The following is a 23,415-nucleotide window of genomic DNA, read 5'->3' as shown; positions in this document are numbered from 1 at the left end:
GAGGTCTCTTCCAGTTCTAAGACTATGTTTCTGCAAGACTATTCAATCATCTGGAGAAGGAAATGGCAACCCGCTCCAGCATTCTTGCCTAGAGAATCCTGTGGGCAGAGGAGCCTGGTGGGCTGCTGTCCATAGGGTTGCACAGAGTCGGACATGACTGAAGTGACTTTGCATGCATGCATGCATTGGAGAAGGAAATGGCAACCCACCCAGTGTTCTTGCCTGGAGAATCCCAGGGACGGGGGAGCCTGGTGGGCTGCCGTCTGTGGGGTCGCACAGAGTCGGACACGACTGAAGTGACTTAGCAGCAGCAGTATTCAATCATCACTTAGTTTTGAAAGTAAGACGTTGCTGAATGGGAAGATGAACAACATCCATAGTATGACTTTTTTCATTTTGTCACTATTATTACCTAAAATAGGCAAAACAGCTACATCAGTAGAAATAATCTGTCCAGAACATACCTGTGAAGGCTGTTTTAAATGGCACTGCTGCGTGCTAAGTCGCTCAGTTGTGTCCGACTCTTTGCGACCCTCTGGACTGTAGCCCACTAGGCTCCTCTGTCCACTGGGATTCTCCAGGCAAGAGTATGGAGTGGGTTACCATGCCCTCCTTCGGGGAATCTTTCCAACCCAGGGATCGAACCCAAGTCTCATGTCTCCTGCGTTGGCAGGTGTGCTCGTTTCCACCAGCGCCTCCTGAGAATCCCTATGACTACTGTAAGTCCTTAGAATTTTATTTTTAGTGTTAACTCTTCAAATCATTATTTGAATAAACCATTGATCCTTTGCTGAGATAGTTTACAAATTGGATTTTATTTTTAAAAAATTTTTATTCGAGTATAGTGTTCTTGCCTGGAGAATCCCAGGGACGGGGGAGCCTGGTGGGCTGCCGTCTATGGGGTCGCACAGAGTCGGACATGACCGACGCGACTTAGTAGCAGCATAGTTGCTTAACAATGGTGTGTTAGAGTCTGCCGTACAACAATGTGGATCAGCCATCTGTATACATGTATCCCCTGTTTTTTTGAATTTCCTCCCCATGTAGATCTCCCAGAGCACTGAGTGGAGTTCCATGTGGTATACAGTAGGTTCTCATTAGTTACCTGTTTTATACATGTGTACATGCCAAGCCCAGTCTCCCAATTCATCCAACCTCCTCTTGGCCGCCTTGGTGTGCGTAAGTTTGTTCTCTACTTTTGTGTCTGTGTTTCTGCTGTGGAAATAGGTTCATCTGTACTATTTGTTCAGATTCCACATATATGCATTAACATATGATATTTGTTTTGTTTTCCTTTGTGACTTACTTCACTCTCTGTGGCAATCCGTAGGTCCATCCGTGTCTCTGCAAATGGCACAATCCCATTCCTTTTAATGGCTGAGTAATATTCCATTGTGTGTGTCTCTGTGTGTGTGTGTGTGTGTGTGTGTGTGTGTGTATGCCATATCTTCTTTATCCGTTCCTCTGTTAATGGACATTTAGGTTGCTTCCATGTTCTAGCTATTGTAAGTACTACTGCAATAAACATTGGAGTTCATGTATCTTTTGGAATTATAGTTTTCTTCAGGTATATGCCCAGGAGTGGGATTGCTGGGTCATAGGGTAGTTCTATTTTTAGCTTTTTAAGGACCCGTCACACTGTTTTCCATAGTGGCTGCACCAATCCACATTCCCACCAACAATGTAAGAGAATTCCCTTTTCTCCACACCCTCTCCAGCATTTATTGTTCATAGATTTTTTTTTTTTTGATGACAGCCATTCTGACCAGTGTGGGGTGATACTTTGCTGTAGTTTTGATTTGCATTTCTCTAATAATTAGTGATGTTGAGCATCTTTTCATGTATTTGTTGGCCACCTGTATTTCTTTTTTTAGAGAAATATCTATTTAGGTTTTCTGCCCCTTTTTTCTATTAAACTGAGATTTTCTGAAAGCATTTTGTAAAATAAAACACACACGGCCATTTTGAGGGATTTCAATGAATGTCACATACCGTAATTTGGGAAAATGGCAATGGCAAAATATGTACAATTGCAGAAATGATATCACAGTGCTTCTGTGATATTATACTTTATATATTTCAGATTAAGAGAATAAAATTCAAGTAAGATTATTAGGATCACAATGAATTGCGGTTGTTCAGTCACCCAGTCGTGTCTGACTCTTCGTGACCCTACATACTGCAGCACTCCAGGCCTCCCTGCCCCTCACCATCTCTTGGAATTTGCCCAGATTCGTGTCCATTCCATCAGTGATGCCAACCACAGTGAATAAGAATGAGGAAAAAAGGGGGAAAAGATGTACAACATAAATACTGGTTTTCTTGTTAGTTTTTTGGGCTTTTTTAAAGAGATAATATGAACCTTCATTTCAATTTGAAGAGATAATACAAATTCATTCATTAAGTTATACAAGAGTATATTTTCAGTCAATCAGTATTTCTTGATCACACAGAATAACTTGGGGGTTGTACCAGGGATCATAAATTAAATCTGGCCTCGATGTGACAAGTGCTATTTGCAGAGGATGTTAGGCAGCATGTGGGAAGGGCCTAATAATGTCCATGGGATGGATCAAAGAAGATGTCTAAGCAGCAGTGAGGCTTGAACTTGGCCCTGAAAGAGAACTAGTGGTGATGGAAAAAGTTATTCAGGGCAGGGGAAAGAGATGAAGAGGGGCACAGACTCTGGAGAGAACCTGTGAGTTTGAGGTGCTGCCAAGATATACTGTAGAATAGTGATCTGGTCAAAGATGAGTCTGGAGCAACTAGCAAAGATCTATTTGTCTTGGGAGAACTTTATTCTGAAATCAGTGAGAGCAACGAAGAACTTAAAGCAAGGAAGTAATGTCAAATTTTTGTTTCAGAAAAAATTTGTAGGCATAGGATTTTGGAGAAAGAGTTGGAGTGGGGAAGACTAGAGCAAGGAGAAAAAGAAGAGACCATTAACTTTTCTTTTTCTCAAACTGAATGTGTGGGTTTGCTCATGGGTGGGTTATTCAAGTACCATGCACTTGCTATACATTTTAGTCATACTATAATATAATTGTCTTGAAATTGGTTCAGTTAATGATAGTAATCAATCAACAGAAGTCATAAAACTCTTTTCATTGTTATTACTTACAGTTTTGATTGATGAAGAGGATTTCACTTTCCTTTTACAGTAGTAATAACTTTTTTAGTGGATGTGTTCTGTGGACTCCATTCGTTTTAATGTCAGATTTTAATGTCCTTCCTTATACATGGGCTTCTTTATGTGATATTATTATTACTTATAGGATTTTTTTTTCTTGATTTAACAAATCCAGGAGAATTGCCATCTCTGCATAGTTAGGAGGAAGAAGTATCCTGAAACATTACTTTTCTGCTATATATCCATGTATTCTTAAATGGTTAAGGAATGTAGCTAAATAGTAACTGTTTTCTCAAATGAATTATTCAACATGGAAAATCAAGGGCTTGGTACCTGTTTTGATGAATTGTAGTTCTTTGTTTCAATTTAATTATGTTGATTCAAATTTCAATGGTGGTATAATTATATTAGTTTGTCTTCATGTTGAATAAGATTAATTGCTAATAGTTATTGAATGTTTATTTTGTGCCAGAAACTATGCTAAGTACTTTATATGTATTATGTGATTAAACTCTCACAATGACCTTAATGAGGTTCTACAATTTCCTCTAGGGGCTTCCCAGGTGGCACTAATGGTAAAAAAAAAAAAAAAAAAAAATCTACCTAAGTTAAATAACTTGTCCAAGTTCACAACACTCCTTGAGTGCTAGAGCTGAGATTAGAACCCAGACTTTCTAACTTGGACTGTGGGCTCTCAGCCACTACCCTATACTTCACCAAACCACCTCTGTTAGGGATGGAGTGATCCTGTGTCTTCCTGCCCTTCACAAGTATATTAAATGATTTTATACTATTTAATTAGATTTTTCTATGGAGCACCATTGAACAATTTAATTCTTTTGCAGAGAACCCCAGGTTCAGGCATTGGAATAAGTGCCCAGCTTAACAAATATGTCAGTAGCAATGCATGTATGTAATATTAAAGCTTGTATTTGTATGGTCAATAAATATGTATTGATTAGTTGAGGACCTGGTCTGTGGTAGGTTCTGGGATGCATAAGAAGTCTCTGCTCTCCTGAGATTTCTGTCTCATGGATTTAAAAGACACTAAAGAAATTATCTCCCCAGTCAGATTCCTTCATGCTGTCTAACTGCTACTCTGATGTGATAATGGTTCAGAATTCATGGTTGCCAAGTTCACTGAGACCCACAGCTTCCTACTGTGGAATCCAGTTTCTGACTGGGGCACCTTACAAGTGGACTGAGCTCAGAAGTGACAGTTTGAGATACATGAGATAGGTCAGTTGATTGGTTAGGATTACACAGGAGAGGTGGGTTCGATCCCTGGGTGGGGAAGATCCCCTGGAGTAGGAAATGGCAACCCACTCCAGTATTCTTGCCTGGAGAATCCCATGGACAGAGGAGCCTGGTGGGCTGCAGCCCGTGGGGGTCACAGAGACGTGGACCCACCTGAGCACCCAAGCACGCATGGAGTAGTCCAGCTGGAATCTAGAGTCAGAGAGATCTTGACTGAATTCTGGAGGTGTCACTTACCAGCCTTATGACTAGGGCAAGCAGCCTAATCCCTCTGAACCAGTTTACTCATCTATATGGTAACGTACTAAGTATAAGGTGTAGTACTAAGAATATTAATGTGTTCATTGATTGAACAAATATTTATTGGATGCATCTGCTGTGCTGGTTTAACCTACCTCACAGGACTACAGTTGTTAACTCAATAAAATATTATATGAAAAACCCCAGGCACATAGTAAGTATTCAAAAAATTTAGTTCCCTCCTACCTCAGCCCATTTTTTTCTTCACTAGATACTATCTTCCATTTGGTAAGTGAGAAACCCCAGTGCCCAGGAATGGCCAGGTTGTAGGAAAATCTGGTTCATGCCACCTAGTTTCATGAAACTTAATTAAGTGGAATTCAACCAAGATAGATTGGCTGTACAAAGTCAGCCAGTCATTCTAATAAGAAAAATGCTTTTTTTTTTTTTTGATAACCCTATATGCAAAACAGAAAAAGAGACACAAAAGTACAGAACAGACTTTTGAACTCTGTGGGAGAAGGTGAGGGTGGGATGTTTCGAAAGAACAGCATGTATACTATCTATGGTGAAACAGATCACCAGCCCAGGTGGGATGCATGAGACAAGTGCTCGGGCCTGATGCACTGGGAAGACCCAGAGGAATCGGGTGGAGAGGGAGGTGGGAGGGGGGATCGGGATGGGGAATACGTGTAAATCCATGGCTGATTCATATCAGTGTATGACAAAACCCACTGAAATGCTGTGAAGTAATTAGCCTCCAACTAATAAAAAAATAAATAAATAACAACATCAAAAAAAAGAAAAATAAAAATGCTTTTCTAGAAGAAAAGTCTATTTGGAAAGTCCAGGACCAGATGGCTTCACAGGTGAATTCTACCAAACATTTAGAGAAGCACTAACTTCCTATCCTTCTCAAAATATTCCAAAAATAATAATAATAATAATATGCTGTCTAGGTTGGTCATAACTTTCCTTCCAAGGAGTAAGCATCTTTTAATTTCATAGCTACAATCACTATCTGCAGAAGAAGGAATACTTTTGAATTCATTCTTTGAGGCCACCATTACGCTGATACCAAAACCAGACCAAAATAAGAAAATTACAAGCCAAAATCACTGATAAATATAAATGCAGAATTCCTAAACAAAATATTAGCAAACTGACTCCAACAAGACATTAAAAGGGTCATACACCATGATCAATTGGGACTTATCCCAGGGATGCAAGGATTTTTCAATATCTGCAGATCAATCAATGTGATACACCACCTTAACAGATTGAAGAATAAAAGCCATGTGATTATCTCAACAGGTGCAGAAAAAGCTTTTGATAAAATTCAACATCTATTTATGATAAAAACTCTTCAGAGAGTGAACATACCTTAGAGGTGAACATAGGGGGAACATACCTTAACACAATGAAGGCTGTATATGGCAAACCCACAGCTAACATCATACTCAGTGGTAAAAAGCTGAAAGCTTTTGCATACAGCTCAATATCAAACAAACAGCCCAGTCAAAAAACAGGCATAAAACCTACATAGAGTTCTCCAAAAAAAGACATACAGATGTCATACATATATCCACTGGACTACTACTCAGCCATGAAGAATGAAATATGCCATTTGCAGCAATATAGAAAGACTTAGATATCATCATGCTAAGTGAAGTAAGGCAGACAAAGAAAAATACGAAATGATATCCCTTATGTGTAGAGTCTTAAAAAATGATACAAGTGAACTTATACATGAAACAGAAACAGACTCACAGTCTTAGAAAACAAATTTATTGTTACTAAAAGGGATATTGGGCTTCCCCGTGGCTCACACAGTAAAGAGTCTGCCTACAATGCGGGAGACCCAGGTTCGATACCTGGGTCAGGAAGATGCCCTGGAGAAAGAAATGGCAACCCCCTCCAGTACTCTTGCCTGGAAAATTCCACGGACAGAGGAGCCTGGTCCATCGAGTGGCAAAGAGTTGGACAGGACTGAGTGACTTCGCTTTCACTTTCACTTTCAAAAGGGATATTGGGTTGTGGGGAGAGAGAAATTAGGAGTTTGGGATTAGTATGTACACACTACTATATATAAAATAGGTAAAAAAAACAAGGACCTACTGTATAGTACAAGGGACTATATTTAGTATCTTATAATAACCTATAAAGGAATAGAAGCTGAAAAAAATATATGCATATATGTGTATGTATATGGATAACTGAATCACTTTGATGTATACCTGACACTAATGCAACATTGTAACTTAACTATGCTTCAGTTTTTTAAAATGGTTTAAAAATTAAAAAAAAAAAAACTATAGGAAGCATATACTCAGCGAATTTACCAAAAAAAAAAAAAATCATGAGGTTGCATATGTCACTTAACATATCTTGAGGACTTGGTCACATGGCCATAACAATTGCTTGGAAAATAAGGAATTCTCTAATAAAATAACCACATGTCCTGTTAAACTCACAGAGATTATTGCTAAAATGAAAAAGAGGAGAAATGGATGTAGGTGTTCAGTCTGCCACAGAAGCCAAAGTAGGATCAGAAGGCTCCATGGTGAGAGTATAAGACAATAAAAATACACAAACTCGTGTGCAAAATCCTTTGGACAAGGAGCGGCTTCTAATGCGGACCCTAAACCAGAGTTCTAGGGCCTGAGTTACCCATGGCAGTGTTGGTGGATGCAGAAGATGGAGTGAAGAAGAATCAAGTGCCTGATTTGTATTTAACAGAGAACTCTGGCAGCATTCAGAGGATAGATGTGAAGGGAAGGAGGCAGATCAAGTGATAAAGAATCTGCCTGCTAATTTAGGAGATTCGGGAGACATGGATTTGATCCCTGGGTCAGGAAGATCCCCTGGAGTAGGAAATAGCAGCCCACTCCAATATTCTTGCCTGGAAAATCCCATGGACAGAGGAGCCCGGCAGGTTATGGTCCATGGGGTCTCAAAGAGTTGGACACGACTGAGAACACATACCACCACCATAGACATCAAGTAAGAGAGTCTTAGAACATCTAGGTAAGAAATGACGAGGCAGTGGTGGCAGAGATGATTTCAAGAGGTGTTTTAAAAACTAAAATCAGAGGGCTTTGGAACATTTATTAGGTGACATAGTCTAAACTGTGGTTGCAAGTGGAATTTTAATTAGCATTCATAAGATTTAGGTATCTTTGATAGGATAGGCTGAACTGCTTTTACAGATATATGCCCGAAGTATTTAATGGTTCATATGTAATAGAAGTTTATTTATCATCCATATAATAGTCCAAGGTGTATGCTTCTGGTTGGCAGATAGCTCTCCTCCATGCAATGATTGGGGAAATCAGATTCTTTACATGTCAAATCACTTTTAATTTGCTACATTTTAGGAACCACATTTAAGAACAAAGATTTAACTTTGTCTTCCTAGAGCCTTGATGATAATTTCCCAGATACGTAGAGTCAGCAAATGATGCTCTTTCCCATTTAAAAAATTTGTATTTATTATTTACCCAATAGGAAGAAAAATATAATAAATTTGGAAATAATACCTTCAAACTTATTAATTAAAACTGGTCCTGGTGTTTGACACAGTAATTTTTAGTTTCCTGAAAATTGCACTTACATGGAATGGTTCATTCTCTGTCGAGAGCATGCAAGTGAAATCTTGTTCATTGACTCTCCTCAGAGAAAGTTGAGAAATCCCCTAATTTTAGTTACCTCAGTAGTGTCCAGCTCTTTGCAACCCCATACAGTCCATACAGACCCCATGGACTATACAGTCCAATTGCAAAGAGTCAGACTATACAGTCAATGGAATTCTCCAGGGCAGAATACTGGAGTGGGTAGCCTTTCCCTTCTCCAGCAGATCTTCCCAACCCAGGGATCAAACCCAGGTCTCCCACATTGTGGGCAGATTTTTTACCAGCTGAGCCACAAGGGAAGGCCAAGAATACTGGAGTGGGTAGCCTATCCATTCTCCAGGGCATCTTCCTGACCCAGGAATCGAACCGGGGTCTTCTGATTTGCAGGCAGATTCTTTACCAACTGAGCCACCAGGGAAGTCCAAATATGCATTGAAACCGGTGATTAAAAGTTGCTAGTATAATGCAGGGAGCTCAGCCTGGTTCTCTCGGACAACCAAGAGGAGTGGGATGGGGTGGGAGGTGGGAGGAAGGTTCAAGATGGAGGAGACATAAATATACTTATGGCTGATTCACACTGTTGTATGGCAGAAGCCAACATAACATTGTAAAGTAATAATCCCCCAAGTAAAAAAAATTTTTAACTTACTAGTGACTAATACATTCTTGTTGTAATACATGAAATGATACAATACAAAAGGTATGCAAGCAGAAAAAGTTACTAGTGACACTCTAGGCAATGGTCTCAGGGAAGTATTAAGATAGTCAGAAGAAAAGGATTGAGGAGAGTACAGCTATTTAGGGTGTAGTTAGAAAAGGAAATGCTTCAATTTTTTAAAATGGTATTTGCTCTTGTTTGGTTAGGATGGCTGTAAAAACGTAATAACATATTCTAGAAGAATTCCAGGGTAAATTGTTTCTCTTAGAATAAACAACATGCTTAAATGATGAGAAATATATTTGTGTCTCCAGAATCTGTGCAGTGATCAGTGATCACAGAGGGAGCTCCCGGGGTGGGAGGAGGAGAGCCCTTTGGAAAGGATGACTATGACACCCAGAACATTCTTCTCACTGCAGTTGCTCTTATGCCGTAGATTAATTTGCAAATAATTCATATTCAAAATTAAAGCAGTACTTGTCTAAATCACTGTGGAAAAAACCACTTCCCTTCCCTGCTTTAGTTTACCTAAACTTTTAGAAGTTACCAGGAAAATGTAGGTTCCACCTATAATTTATGCCATGTGTGAAGGGGAACTTGAGTGAGCTGTCTTTACCCCCAATCCAACATATATCATTTTTTTCTTAAATATTCAGAACTCTGCATTTATAAAAGATAAATAAGCACCAAAATTACTCATTAAAATCACAGTCTATTCTGTCACTTACACCTTCTCTTTATGCTGTGTCTGGAAGTGCCTTCTCCCCATTAAAGAAATAAATGGACTTAGTTCATTCCTATACTGCAGTACTGAAGTGACTTAGCAGCAGCAGCATACTATGCTTTGTCACTGTATTCATTTTCACTCACCTATATTCTGTATCATGGTAACTTCATTAAGTAACAATTTAAAAATCACTGGAATAGCCATTCCTCATTATGGTTATTTTAATAATATTAGGCCACATGTGATTATAAACTTTTTGCATTTTAATTTTAATAAAATTATTTAGCCCTATGTAATGTTTCCGATGTTTCCATGGTAGAGCATTGCAAATCTCTAAAAATAAAAAAATGAAGAAGGAATGAGCTTAAGGAATAATTTTAATATATAAATGAGGTACCTGTCTTGAAGATTTTTAAATCATTAGTAAAAATAAATTTATATAAAAATATAATCTATAGCTCTGAGTACACTTTGAATGTTTCTATTTTTGCAGGTCTCTTTCAAGTGTGAAGGATGTTGTTATAGTAAAGATATCTTTTTTCTGTTGTATTTGGTCAACAGAAGTAGCTAGCTTTATATGTTTGTTGAAAGATTGAATACCTTCAGGAAGATCCACCGTAAATTTGAATTCTTTTTAACTGTTCACACTCAGTGTTCATATTCACTTCTCTTTTTTTTCTTCATCTTCCTCCTTCTTCCCTTTCTCCTTTCTTATAAAGACTGAGTTTTGATTTCACATTGTTTTTTATTTGATGTAGGCATTACTGAATAACTATAGCCCCCCAAACAGGAATAGCTACTTCTGTTTCGTTACTACTAGGTTTGGGATAAGACTGATTTAAACTTGTTAACCAGGAGGCTCATTTATTCTAAAATGAAAAACAAGAGACTCGTTCCTAGATGGCTGTTTCCGTTTTAAGTAGCTTTCACAGTTTTAAGGAAAGGAAGCCTGCCACCTTCTGTTTGCTGTGTTTACTGCTGCACAGAAGGGGACCCATTCAGATAGTTCAGTTCCATGTTGGACTTAAACTACAGTAAAGGCTAAATAATCACACAAAATATTGAAATGCCACACAGATGTCCTGATTCAAAACCAAAATAAAAACCGTAGCTGAGGGGCATGTTTTTATTTACTACAAGAGGGAACATTATACAAACCATCTAATTCCTCTTTTTCAAACAATTTGATCCTATGGTTCAGATATATGCAATTAAAATTCTCTAGGTCTACAATACTCTAGACTTTTTAAAGCATAGAATTTAAAGGTATAAGATAAAATAATAATACTTTAAAATAAAATTTTCTGAAGTTAATGCTATGTGATGAAATGAATGCGTGAAGGGTTATTCTTGAATATGGTATTAATAATCGTAAAATTTGAATTTTATTTTAGGGTTAACACTTCCTAGATTCTTCTCCTGTGTTTATTTACCCTGTTTCCATTGTGTTATCACCATAAAAAAGATTGTCATGAGGATCACAGTCCAACTTGTAACAATAAAGTACAAGTTGCTGGAAAATGCCTGCGAGCCACCAAGCGTGCGGTCGTGATTGACGCCTTTGAAGAGCAGGACCACAGGCTTCCCAGTAATTTGACAGCTGTTGGCGCCACCTTGTGGTTGAATGCAATATTGCAACAAGAGAGCTGGCGCTTGAATTTAATGTCTGAGTTTTTTGAACCAACAAACTAAATCCCTTTTTGTGTATGTGTGTCGATATATTTATTAAGGATTAAACACAAGTTAATGGCTTGGGTTTACTGGGGGCTTTATTATAATACAATGACTTCACTTCACTAGGAAGTTTATTACAATAAAAGAACCCTCAGAACAGGTGAAACTTCCTCATATATGAAATATAATAAGGTAGCGTTTCCCAAGGAGAGATCAGGGATTATTAGTCCTGAAAGATACATTCAAGAAGAATAGACTCTATGGTCAAAGAAGGCTGGTAAATGCCACCTGTCATATCCCCCCCTGCTTTTAACTGCTGAGGACCGGGGTTCAATCCCTGGTCAGAGAACTTAGATCTTATAAACTGTACCAGTCAAAAATGATAATAATGACTCTATAAAAAAAGCTATGGAAAATTAATCTCTTTAATTTTGTTTCAAACCAGCATTTTCCAAATATACTTGAGCACAGAATTCTTTTTTAAAAAACAAATAACATCTGTTAATACTACCAGGTAATAAACTAATTACCTTCCAGCATAAAAGATTAGAGCATTAGGTGCAAATCTCTTACTGAAGCTAAATTAAAAGAATGATGTTCGCAGTTCTGTGTTGGAATCATAGGCTGAAGGTCTTGCACTTGAAATTAAGGATTCTTACTTAAGTTACTGAAGGTCTCCTCAGTTACAATGACAAATTAAACAGTGAGAAATTTCTTAAGGAATTTGACTATTAAAAATTATTGAATTTCAATAATAGCACCCAGAAGCCTCTGAATGATGGCTAGAAAAGGAGCAGTGTTGCAGATTTTATTCTGTGCAGTCAGAACACAGCGGGAAAAGTCAGGTAACAGACATATGTTCTGCACCCAGAGCTGTTTTCCTATACTTATGACTCTAAGCTTTGCTAATATATTTACCATCTCCAATCCAAGTTACCCTGTGGCCAAAGCCACACATTTATGAAATATTTCACCATCATAATATCTTTTCAGAGTCCCTTAGAACAGCCTTTCTGTCTTTCTTAGGCCAATCCCTGAGGCCTTTGTGCCCTTCACAGACTCAAAAGTCTGTCCCTAAAGCTTCACCCTTACACCAACTCTTGCTATCTAAATTGTTATTTCTTCAGGCCGTTGGATATTTACTGCCTCAAGCGGCATCACGGATGTTATACCAAGCATGAAACATGTTAGGAAGTGGCCTAATGTAACAATGAAGCTCAAGCCCCAACATCCTAGCTGTGTGACTTTTAGAAAATCTACTTACTTGTTCCACGCTGTGGTTTCTACAACTATCAACCAGATAACACCAGGCCTCACTTTATACTTGTTATTAGGTAGTATGTTATCTTTGACATAGTAAGTGTTCAATAAATGTTAACTGAAGTCGTCTAGATTCCCTCTTGTAATTTAAGTTCTGCCATGAAGACCTGCAGGATTCTAGGAACTGATTGTCCCTAGCTCTAAGGGGATTTTGACAGCATAGACAGTGGTTGGGGAAAATGTTTCCGGGAAGCAGCAAGAAATAGATTACTTCTAAAAAAGATTCAGTTGGGAGTGTATAGGCTTCTGTGCTGAATCATCAGCTATGTCAGTTGTTTACATAATAGCTAAATTAAATAATGTGAGATACTAGTATCATTAACTGTTAAGAACCACAAGGCCAACTTCCTTGAAATCAGTTTTCTTATAAAAGGCTTATTCGTACTTTTCTGGACCAAAGAAATACAAGATTGTTGTACCATGAAGGCAGTGAATGGTTTGTGATCAAGTTACAGGAAAAGCTTTGACGACTGGGCTCCCGATTTCAAATCTGACCTGGTACAAGCTTTCCCAGTTTTCTTATGTCTAGGATGGAGACCTTAGGGGGATTAAAACAAATAAGTATGAGAGTTTTAGATGCCCATTTTGTAGACCAATAAGCTACTTGTCAATGTTAGTATGATTCATAGAATCTAAATGATTATTCAACATTGTTACATATTAATTCTATGGTGGTGTTTTAGAGTTAAAGAAGGGAAATATGAATGTTCAGGTTTCCTAAAAAGTTGAGTAGGAAGAACACTGGACTTTGCATCTAAAGTCTAAATTTGCCTATCGTCCTGTTACTTGTCTGACTCTTTATGACCCCATGAACCACAGCACACCAGGCCTCCTTGTCCATCACCAAATCCCAGGGTCCACCCAAACCCATGTCCACTGAGTCCGTGATGCCATCCAACCATCTCATCCTCTGTCGTCCCCTTCTCCTCCCGCCCTCACTCTTTCCCAGCATCAGGTTTTTTCTAATGAGTCTGCTCTTTGCATGAGGTGGCCAAAGTATTGAAGTTTCAGCTTCAGCATCAGTCCTTCCGGTGAACACCCAGGACTGATCTCCTTTAGGATGGACTGGTTGGATCTCCTTGCAGTCCAAGGGACTCTCAAGAGTCTTCTCCAACACCACAGTTCAAAAGCATCAATTCTTCTGTGCTCAGCTTTCTTTATAGTCCAACTTTCACATCCATACATGACCACTGGAAAAACCATAGCCTTGACTAGACGGACCTTTGTTGGCAAAGTAATGTCTCTTCTTTTTAATATGCTGTCTAGGTTGGTCATAACTTTCGTTCCAAGGAGTAAGCGTCTTTTAATTTCATGGCTGCAGTCACCATCTACAGTGATTTTGGAGCCCAGAAAAATGAAGTCAGCCACTGTTTCCACTGTTTCTCCATCTATTTCCCATGAAGTGATGAGACCAGATGCCATGACCTTAGTTTTCTGAATGTTGAGCTTTAAGCCAACTTTTTCACTCTCCTCTTTCACTTTCATCAAGAGGCTCTTTAGTTCTTCCTCGCTTTCTGCCATAAGGGTGGTGTCATCTGCATATCTGAGGTTATTGATATTTCTCCCGGCAATCTTAATTCCAGCTTGTGCTTCATCCAGCCCAGCATTTCTCATGATGTACTCTGCATATAAGATAAATAAGTATGGTGACAATATATAGGCTTGACATACTCCTTTTCCTATTTAGAACCAGTCTGTTGTTCCATGTCCAGTTCTAACTGTTGCTTCCTGACCTGCATACAGGTTTATTAACCTGTAAGTAGCATAATGATTGGGAGAAGGCAATGGCACCCCACTCCAGTACTCTCGCCTGGAAAATCCATGGACGGAGGAGCCTGGTAGGCTGCAGTCCACGGGGTCGGTAAGAGTCGGACATGACTGAGCGACTTCACTTTCCCTTTTCACTTTCATGCATTGGAGAAGGCAATGGCAACCCACTCCAGTGTTCTTGCCTGGAGAATCCCAGGGACGGGGGAGCCTGGTGGGCTGCCGTCTGTGGGGTCGCACAGAGTCGGACATGACTGAAGGGACGCAGCAGCAGCACATTATGATTAGTACTACTACACAAGAGAACAAATGCCAGGAGAAAATAACAAAGAAGCCTATTTCTGATTGGGATGTTGAGCAAAACATCCTTTAGCAAATTATGTATTTAATCTAAGACCTGAAAGATAGTAAGTATCTGTCAGGCAAAAAAAAGGGGGGTGGTGGAGAGAATGGGAAGGAGGGGCTTTTTAAGCAGAGAAGCTGGTTGGAAGATGCTAAGACTGGAAGCAGAAAAGAACTTCTAGTAACAGGACAGCTGGAACAGAGTGGAGGCCAAAAATGAAGGTGGAAAGATGGTAAGTTCTGTATGCCAGCTTAGAGATTTGGGGTTTTATTATAGGTGTGGTTGAAAGGTGATATGTGTTAAGCAAAGAAGAGAGAAGATTAAATCTGCATTTTTAAAGGGTCAGTCTGGCCAAAGTACAGAGAATTAAAGGAGGACCCAGAGGCATGGAGAGACTAGTTAGGAAGTTATTGCAGCTGCATAGCAAAGAAATTGTGGGAGCTTATTGAGAATGGAGACAGAGAAGACAGATTCATATTTTGGAGGAGAAGTCATTGGACTTGGTGGTGTCCTGGATGGAGAACGAGGTATGGAGAATGATTTCTCAGTGTCTTGCTGGAGGAAATGTCAAATAGTGGAGCCCTTAACCCCCATGACAAAGCCGGAGGGAGGGGCACCCTGAGCAGGAGAGGATCAAGGCCCATCAAAGTGCTAACACGGGGATGTCTGCGAGGTATCCAAGTGGAGGTGACCAAAGTCAGCAGGAGGGGTCTGTCACCCACACCAAGTCATCCAGCTGCTCACCACATACCGATGAGGACCAACAATATGTCTGAGTTCGTACTTAAGTGCTGGGGGTTTAAAAAACAGTGATACAAAAGGCTGTGACCTTACAGAGCTTATTACATTCTAGTAACTGGTAGTAGTTGCATAGGTGATTGTCAAAGCCAAAGGCAGTAACCTGATCTAGAGCATGACTGAGAAAATTCAGATGGATGCAGGGTTGTTAATATCCCTCAAATTATATGCTGCAACTCTTCCAATCCCCAGGGTGCTCAGCCTGGAGCTGGGAATCACTGTGTTAAAAAAATAGCCATTTTTTCCCTTTATTTATTTTTAATTGAAGGATAATTACAATATTGGGTTGGATTTCTGCCATACATCAACATGGATCAGCCATATTAAATATTATGGTCACATTGACTCCCTTAAAGGATGCGTTGTGACACATGACTATTAGGCCTGTATTTACATTAAAAACATTTTTTTTCATTTATTTTTATTAGTTGGAGGCTAATTACTTCACAGCATTGCAGTGGGTTTTGTCATACATTGACATGAATCAGCCATGGATTTACACGTATTCCCCATCCCGATCCCCCCTCCCACCTCCCTCTCCACCCGATTCCTCTGGGTCTTCCCAGTGCACCAGGCCCGAGCACTTGTCTCATGCATCCCACCTGGGCTGGTGATCTGTTTCATCATAGATAATATACATGCTGTTCTCTCGAAACATCCCACCCTCATCTTCTCCCACAGAGTTCAAAAGTCTGTTCTGTATTTCTGTGTCTTTTTTTCTGTTTTGCATATAGGGTTATCGTTACCATTTTTCTAAATTCCATATATATGCGTTAGTATGCTGTAATGTTCTTTATCTTTCTGGCTTACTTCACTCTGTATAATGGGCTCCAGTTTCATCCATCTCATTAGAACTGATTCAAATGTATTCTTTTTAATGGCTGAGTAATATTCCATGGTGTATATGTACCACAGCTTCCTTATCCATTCGTCTGCTGATGGGTGTTCTGCCCGTAGTCCGAGTCTCCGGTCGGGAAAGAAGACTCCTCGAAACAATGCAACTCGCAATAGGGGAATTTATTACTGACTCGAGCCAGGGCCTCCCGCCCTCACCAGGTGTGTGAGGACGAAAGGCCCCGAGCCCCAGTTCTCTCGGGTATTTATTAGGTCAAAACAAGCAGCAGGTAGTTGGCGCAAGCGGATTGGTTACACAGTGGGTAGTTGGCGTAAGCGGATTGGTTACACAGTTGCAAGGTAATTTTCATTGGCCCAACGTGGGGCTTTCAGCTTTCCCCTGATAGGTTCCCTTTTCTCTGGCTAGGCATATGTTGATTGGCTGGCTCCAGGAGGCCTGATAATTATGTTACCCCGGGAAACCAGGCCTACTCCTAATCTAGGCTGCCTGCCATGGCGTTAGCTGTGACAGCCTCACAATGGGCATCTAGGTTGCTTCCATGTCCTGGCTATTATAAACAGTACTGCGATGAACATTGGGGTGCACGTGTCTCTTTCAGATCTGGTTTCCTCAGTGTGTATGCCCAGAAGTGGGATTGCTGGGTCATATGGCAGTTCTATTTCCAGTTTTTTAAGAAATCTCCACACTGTTTTCCATAGTGGCTGTACTAGTTTGCATTCCCACCAACAGTGTAAGAGGGTTCCCTTTTCTCCACACCCTCTCCAGCATTTATTGCTTGTAGATTTTTGGGTAGCAGCCATCCTGACTGGTGTGTAATGGTACCTCACTGTGGTTTTGATTTGCATTTCTCTGATAATGAGTGATGTTGAGCATCTTTTCATGTGTTTGTTAGCCATCTGTATGTCTTCTTTGGAGAAATGTCTGTTTAGTTCTTTGGCCCATTTTTTTGATTGAGTCATTAAAAAAAAAATCTGTCTTGTTGCAATAAAATCAACCTGTCAAATGGGAGTTTCACAATGGGAAATTGAGATCGTTGTTCTATTAAACCCAGGTCTAGGCATACAAAAACAAGGCCTTGTATTTGTATGGGGGATGTGCAGAGTTTTGAGGGACCCCCCCCAAATGATTATATAAGAAAAGACAAATTCCGTAGGGCAATCCTTATATTTAGCATAGATATTTATATGTCAGGGAAGTGAGTGGAGTGTTGAGGAGAAATACAGGTTGGAAGTTTTAAGTATTAAGTATGTTGTTAAGTATTAACTTAAGTTTTAAGTATGTTGTTATTTAGTTGCTTAAGTCATGTCTGACTCTGTGACCCATAGACTAACCCACCAACCAGGCTCCTCTGTCCGTGGGATTTTCAGGCAGGAATACTGGAGTAGGTTGCCATTTCCTTCTCCAAGGTGGTTTAAGTATACCAGCATCATAATTGTAATATCTAAAACTTAGAAAGTGCTTTATAATTTTCTGAGCCCCACTCACATTTTTCTTTAAATCATGTAGACCATAGTTATCAACTACAGTTTCAGGTTGGACAAAACAGAAAGAATGAAACAAGATTTTATTCTAAGGGAGACAGATCTTGTATAAAGAATTATTTCCTAAGGATGAAGATTGTCACTGTAATGGTTTCTTTGGTGATGTTCCTGATCTACCTTTCCTAGGAATCCTTAACAACAGCACAGACTCATTAGATGAGATCGGTCTCATTCATCAGTCAAAATGAGAAATGGTATAAATATATATGAAAGTATATATAGGCCCTTTCCTCTTGCAGATGAAGAAAAAAAAAAAAAGCCCAGATGTTAGAATCAGATAGCCTTGGTTGTAATCCCGACTCCATCTCTTGCTTGCTGTGTACCCATGGGCAGCTTATGTGACGCCTCTTCTTTTATCTTTAGAGGGAGCTTGAAAAGTGTTAAGGGATAATATGAAGTTTCAAGATGATTTAATAATCATTTGTCTCCTTCCTGCTGATGCTTTCCTCTGACACTTCCATCCTTCCCTAATATTCTAAAATTGAAACTCATGAACAAGAGAGAATATGGGACCAAGGATAAAATTGAAGCCCAATTTGAGACTCACCTTTGCCTAAACCCATTAGTCTAGTGCAAATTTTTAGCAGCATTTATAAGTCTAAAGCTAGTTAAGTCAGCTGAAGTCATAGACCATCTTTTTTACAGTTGACCAGATGAAATGTCAGATTAATCTCTGTGATTTAAATTAAATTTACATAAGAAGCATGCATTGGAGTTTTTACATACCAGGACAGGGTTATAGTGTTAAGATCAGAAAATATGATGATAATAATAATAATAGTATTTATTATTCTTTACTGTCACTTCAATATTTAAGGGAATATTTTGGAAAAGACACTTAATCTTTATTTCCTATTTGATCAGCTTTATTTAAATTTTATTCCTTTAGCTACTTTGTGATATTTAGATGAGGTGTTGCCTTACTACTGTAGAAAAGCACTATTAACATGAATTGATCTGTATCTCTTTAACAGGGACAAGTGATCCATACGTGAAGTTTAAAATTGGAAGGAAAGAAGTTTTTAGAAGTAAAATAATACACAAGAACCTCAATCCTGTGTGGGAGGAGAAAGCTTGCCTTCTTGTTGATCATCTTAGGGAGCCATTATATATAAAGGTGAGCCATTTGTTTGTTTTTCCCTAATGTAATCTGATGTAGAAACCCTCATTTAATGGTTTTTTAATCACACCTCTCTGTCTGATAAGCTTTTGCACCAGAGATATATTCTGCTATACTCAATTCTAATCTGTTAGTGATGAGATAGAACAAGCTATATTTACCAGGGGGAGCTCGTGGGAGCACTTTTCTTCCAGACAGTTCTATTTCCAGTCATTTTTAGGAGGACTATGAAGTCCATCTCCTGCTGCTTGGTGCAGTTAATGAATTTAACACACTTTGGGAATATATAAAAACAAGTCTCCATGTAATAGAGCAAGAATAAGATCTTGTACAGAGCACAGTCTTTAAGAATTATTTTAACATCAGGGGTCTACCATTCCTGGCTGCAAACAAAATGCTTTACTTGGAAGGTGAGGAGGTTAAAGATAATAGAGGGAGAAAAACCCCTGTCTCTATTGCATTACCAAAGGTGAAAAAAAAGGGGGGGTATTTCCTCTCATTTGATGTAGTTTTGAACAAAGAGGAAAAAGAATTTGTGGAAAGAGTTAACCATAATTCCTTATTTTACTTTCAAATAAGGAAAAAATACGTGACTTCCCTTTAATTCATGTCTGTGGATACTTATTTTCTTTTCAGCTCCTTTGTTTTGACTATCCATCCAGTGACCAAACCTTTTTCTACTTTGACCACATCACATGCCCCATCTTTTTCTCACATGAGCCCCAAATCTCACAGGAGCCCTTTTTCAGCAATCTCTGCACATCCTCCTCTCCCTCAAATCTTCACTTGTGTTGATTCCAGTTATTTCTCTTTTCCACAAAAAGGGGGAAATAATCAAGATGTTATTAAAATATTAGCAGGATACTGTATAAAGTTGATGACAAGAGCATCTCCAAGTATAGAGTTAATAAGTTTCTAGAAGTCATTATGGGGTGAACAGACCTATATTTGCATAAGAAATAGACTGTATTTGCATAAGAAATTGTCTCAAGTGGACATTGGTTAAAGGAAATCTGTTACATAGAATTAGTTTACTCTCTTTTAGCGATCAACATATGATGACCCACCTATTCATGGCCAAAGCCCCCTGCCCCCACTGACGGGAAGACCTCCTGGTCAGAAATGTTAGAGAGAAGGAAATGCCTAAATGAGAAAAAAAAAAAGAAACACCCTCACAATACACAGCTGGGGTAAGGGGTCAATAGAAATTTTGGAAAAGATAAGTGGGATGTAAGAAAGTTTTTTTTCCCTAGGGAGGTTTAGAGGAAATAAGTTACAGCTCCTGTAACCATGAAGGAAATGGATAAGAAAGGAGAGCAGGGTTAATAAGGAAAGCACCAGACTGCTGGCATCTCGTTTCAGTTCCAGTCCAGTCTCATTCGTGTCCGACTCTTTGCGACCCCATGAATTGCAGCACGCCAGGCCTCCCTGTCCATCACCAACTCCCGGAGTTTACTCAAACTCATGTTCACTGAGTCAGTGATGCCATCCAACCATCTCATCCTCTGTCGTCCCCTTCTCCTCCTGCCTTCAATCTTGCCCAGCATCAGGGTCTTTTTCAATGAGTCGGCCCTTCGCATCAGGTGGCCAAAGTATTGGAGTTTTCAGCTTCAACATCAGTCCTTCCAATGAACACCCAGGACTGATCTCCTTTAGGATGGACTGGTTGGATCTCCTTACTGCCCAAGGGATTCTCAAGAGTCTTCTCCAACACCACAGTTCAAAAGCATCAATTCTTCAGTGCTCAGCTTATTATAGTCCAACTCTCACATCCACACATGACCACTGGAAAAACCATAGCTTTGACTAGACGGACCTTTGTTGACAAAGTAATGTCTCTGCCTTTTAATATGCTGTCTAGGTTGGTCATAACTTTCCTTCCAAGGAATAAACGTCTTTTAATTTCATGGCTGCAATCACCAGCTGGGGTGGAGGAAGCACAAGCTCAAATCAAGATTGCCGGGAGAAATATCAATAACCTCAGATATGCAGATGACACCACCCTTATGGCCGAAAGTGAAGAAGAAATAAAGAGCCTCTTGATCAGAGGAGAGTGAAAAAGTTGGCTTAAAGCTCAACATTCAGAAAACTAAGATCATGGCATCTGGTCTCATCACTTCATGGGAAATAGATGGGGAAACAGTGCAAACAGTGTCAGACTTTATTTTTTTGGGCTCCAAAATCACTGCAGATGGTGACTGCAGCCTTGAAATTAAAAGATGCTTACTCCTTGGAACGAAAGTTATGACCAACCTAGACAGCATATTAAAAAGAAGAGACATTACTTTGCCAACAAAGGTCCGTCTAGTCAAGGCTATGGTTTTTCCAGTGGTCATGTATGGATGTGAGAGTTGGACTATAAAGAAAGCTGAGCACAGAAGAATTGATGCTTTTGAACTGTGGTGTTGGGGAAGACTCTTGAGAGTCCCTTGGACTGCAAGGAGATCCAACCCGTCCATCCTAAAGGAGATCAGTCCTGGGTGTTCATTGGAAGGACTGATGTTGAAGCTGAAACTCCAATACTTTGGCCACCTGATGCGGAGAGCTGACTCATTGGAAAATACCCTGATGCTGGGAAAGTTGAAGGCAGGAGGAGAAGGGGACGACAGAGGATGAGATGGTTGGATGGCATCACCGACTCAGTGAACATGAGTTTGAGTAAACTCCGGGAGTTGGTGATGGACAGGGAGGCCTGGTGTGCTGTGGTTCATGGGGTTGCAAAGAGTCAGACATGACTGAGTGACTGAACTGACTGACTGAAAAGAGTGTCATGTCATATACCAATGACTGTCAATCCTGACTGTACATCAGAATTATCCCTAAAATTTTAAAGAATCTAGGGATCCGTCTCTCCCACAAAGGTTCTGATTCAGGTCCTCTGAGTTGGAGTCCAAGCTTCTGTTTCTGAAAATATATTGCTTTGTACAGAATATTTAAATGTATAGGTAAATAAATTTAAAATGTATAGATAAATAAACTCGATCAGAATAAAGCATTTCTTATTTTGAACTCACTTGAGAATGAAGAGAGGTGTTACTCAGCCCCAAGCAGCTTCTACCTAATATTACCTAATGTTTCCAACTCATAGAGCAGAGGGTCTGAAAATGTGTTTCTTTGTATGGATACAAAATGGATTCTGTTTCTGTGATGTATTGCTTGAGGAGAGAGACACTCTTCTAGATGTTTGAATGGAAACAGCTGAATAGTTGGAATGGAAATATTTCACAACCATAAACAGTAAAGAACCCAAACAAAATTATTTCAGAGTTAGATGTTTGCATTATCTTACATGCTTTGTCTTGAATGGTTCAAAAATATTTCCTAAGAGCATGAATCAAGAATCTCAGTTGTTTTAGACAAAAAATAAATAGCAAGGCAAAACATGGCTTTACTTGCTTTTAGCTTATGGATAAAGACCATGTGAAGTTACTGAGTCTTAGAAAGATGGAATCTGCAGTCACAGTTTCATCATAATACTAACTACCATTTACAGAGCGCTGTGCTAATTGCCAGACCTACATCGTCTCATGTAATCCTTTCAATAACCCTGTAAGTAACTCTTCTCACCTCCATTTTACAGGTAAATGAGGCTCCCAGAGAGGAAGTGTTTGCTTACATCCTCCCAGCAATTAAGCAGCATAGCTTCTGTTTTCCATTAGAGATAACTAGTTGCAATGGCCACAGTTAGGTTTTGTTTTATTTATTTTATGATGTCAGTTTTATGACTTGAAGTTTAATTATTCTTTTATAGTGAAATGGTTGTTTTGAAACTGCCTAGGTGTGAAAATGCATCATAGACATACTTGTATGAGTAGCATCTTATATCTTGGGCCAAGGGTACCTGGGTACCTATGTGACCTGAGTACCTTTCATTTCCTATTCCCATTATGTCACTCCCATCAGCAGTTCCCATCACTCCCGTTCCCTCTGATATTTTTCTCCGTGGCACTTACCACCACCTAACATGTTTGTATTGTCTTCATCCCTTCAGATATCAAGGATCCCTCCCTTTATTTTGTTCACTGCTGTATTTCTAGTGCCTTAAGCAGTATTTGGCACATTGCAGGCGTCCATCAAATATTTTTCAAGTAAATGAATGAATAAATATATGAATAATTTGAACAGCCCCAAATATAAATGCCCCTGAAATCATAATTACCCATGAACATTTCATTCGTTTAAGCTAATAAATTGCCATTCCTATTGAAGCCAGTGTGAGTTGAGTTTTCTGTTACTTGTACCCAAAAGCATTTTAACTGATGCATTTCCTAATCCAGTTTCCATAGAAAACAATTGAATCCAGATGATAAATAAACTCATTGATCAGAATAAAGCATTTCTTGTTCTGGACT

General features: G+C 39.3%; 1 protein-coding gene across 12 annotated transcripts in view; it reads left to right on the top strand.

Moving 5' to 3' along the window:
• MCTP1 (multiple C2 and transmembrane domain containing 1) overlaps positions 1-23,415 on the top strand; it is a 556,529-nt gene that overhangs the window by 285,992 nt on the left and 247,122 nt on the right. For all 12 annotated transcript variants that reach the window (XR_009694230.1, XM_061152022.1, XM_061152019.1 and 9 more), the window contains exon 3: positions 18,918-19,060. Coding sequence is in view for 11 of the 12 variants with exons in the window: in XM_061152022.1 (XP_061008005.1) it covers positions 18,918-19,060 (143 nt within the window). In the remaining variant the exon portion in view is untranslated. The remainder of the gene's footprint in view (positions 1-18,917; positions 19,061-23,415) is intronic.

This window comes from Dama dama, chromosome 9 (assembly GCF_033118175.1).
Source record: "Dama dama isolate Ldn47 chromosome 9, ASM3311817v1, whole genome shotgun sequence".
Taxonomy (NCBI): Eukaryota; Metazoa; Chordata; class Mammalia; order Artiodactyla; family Cervidae; genus Dama; species Dama dama.
This window is presented reverse-complemented; position numbering and strand designations above follow the sequence as displayed.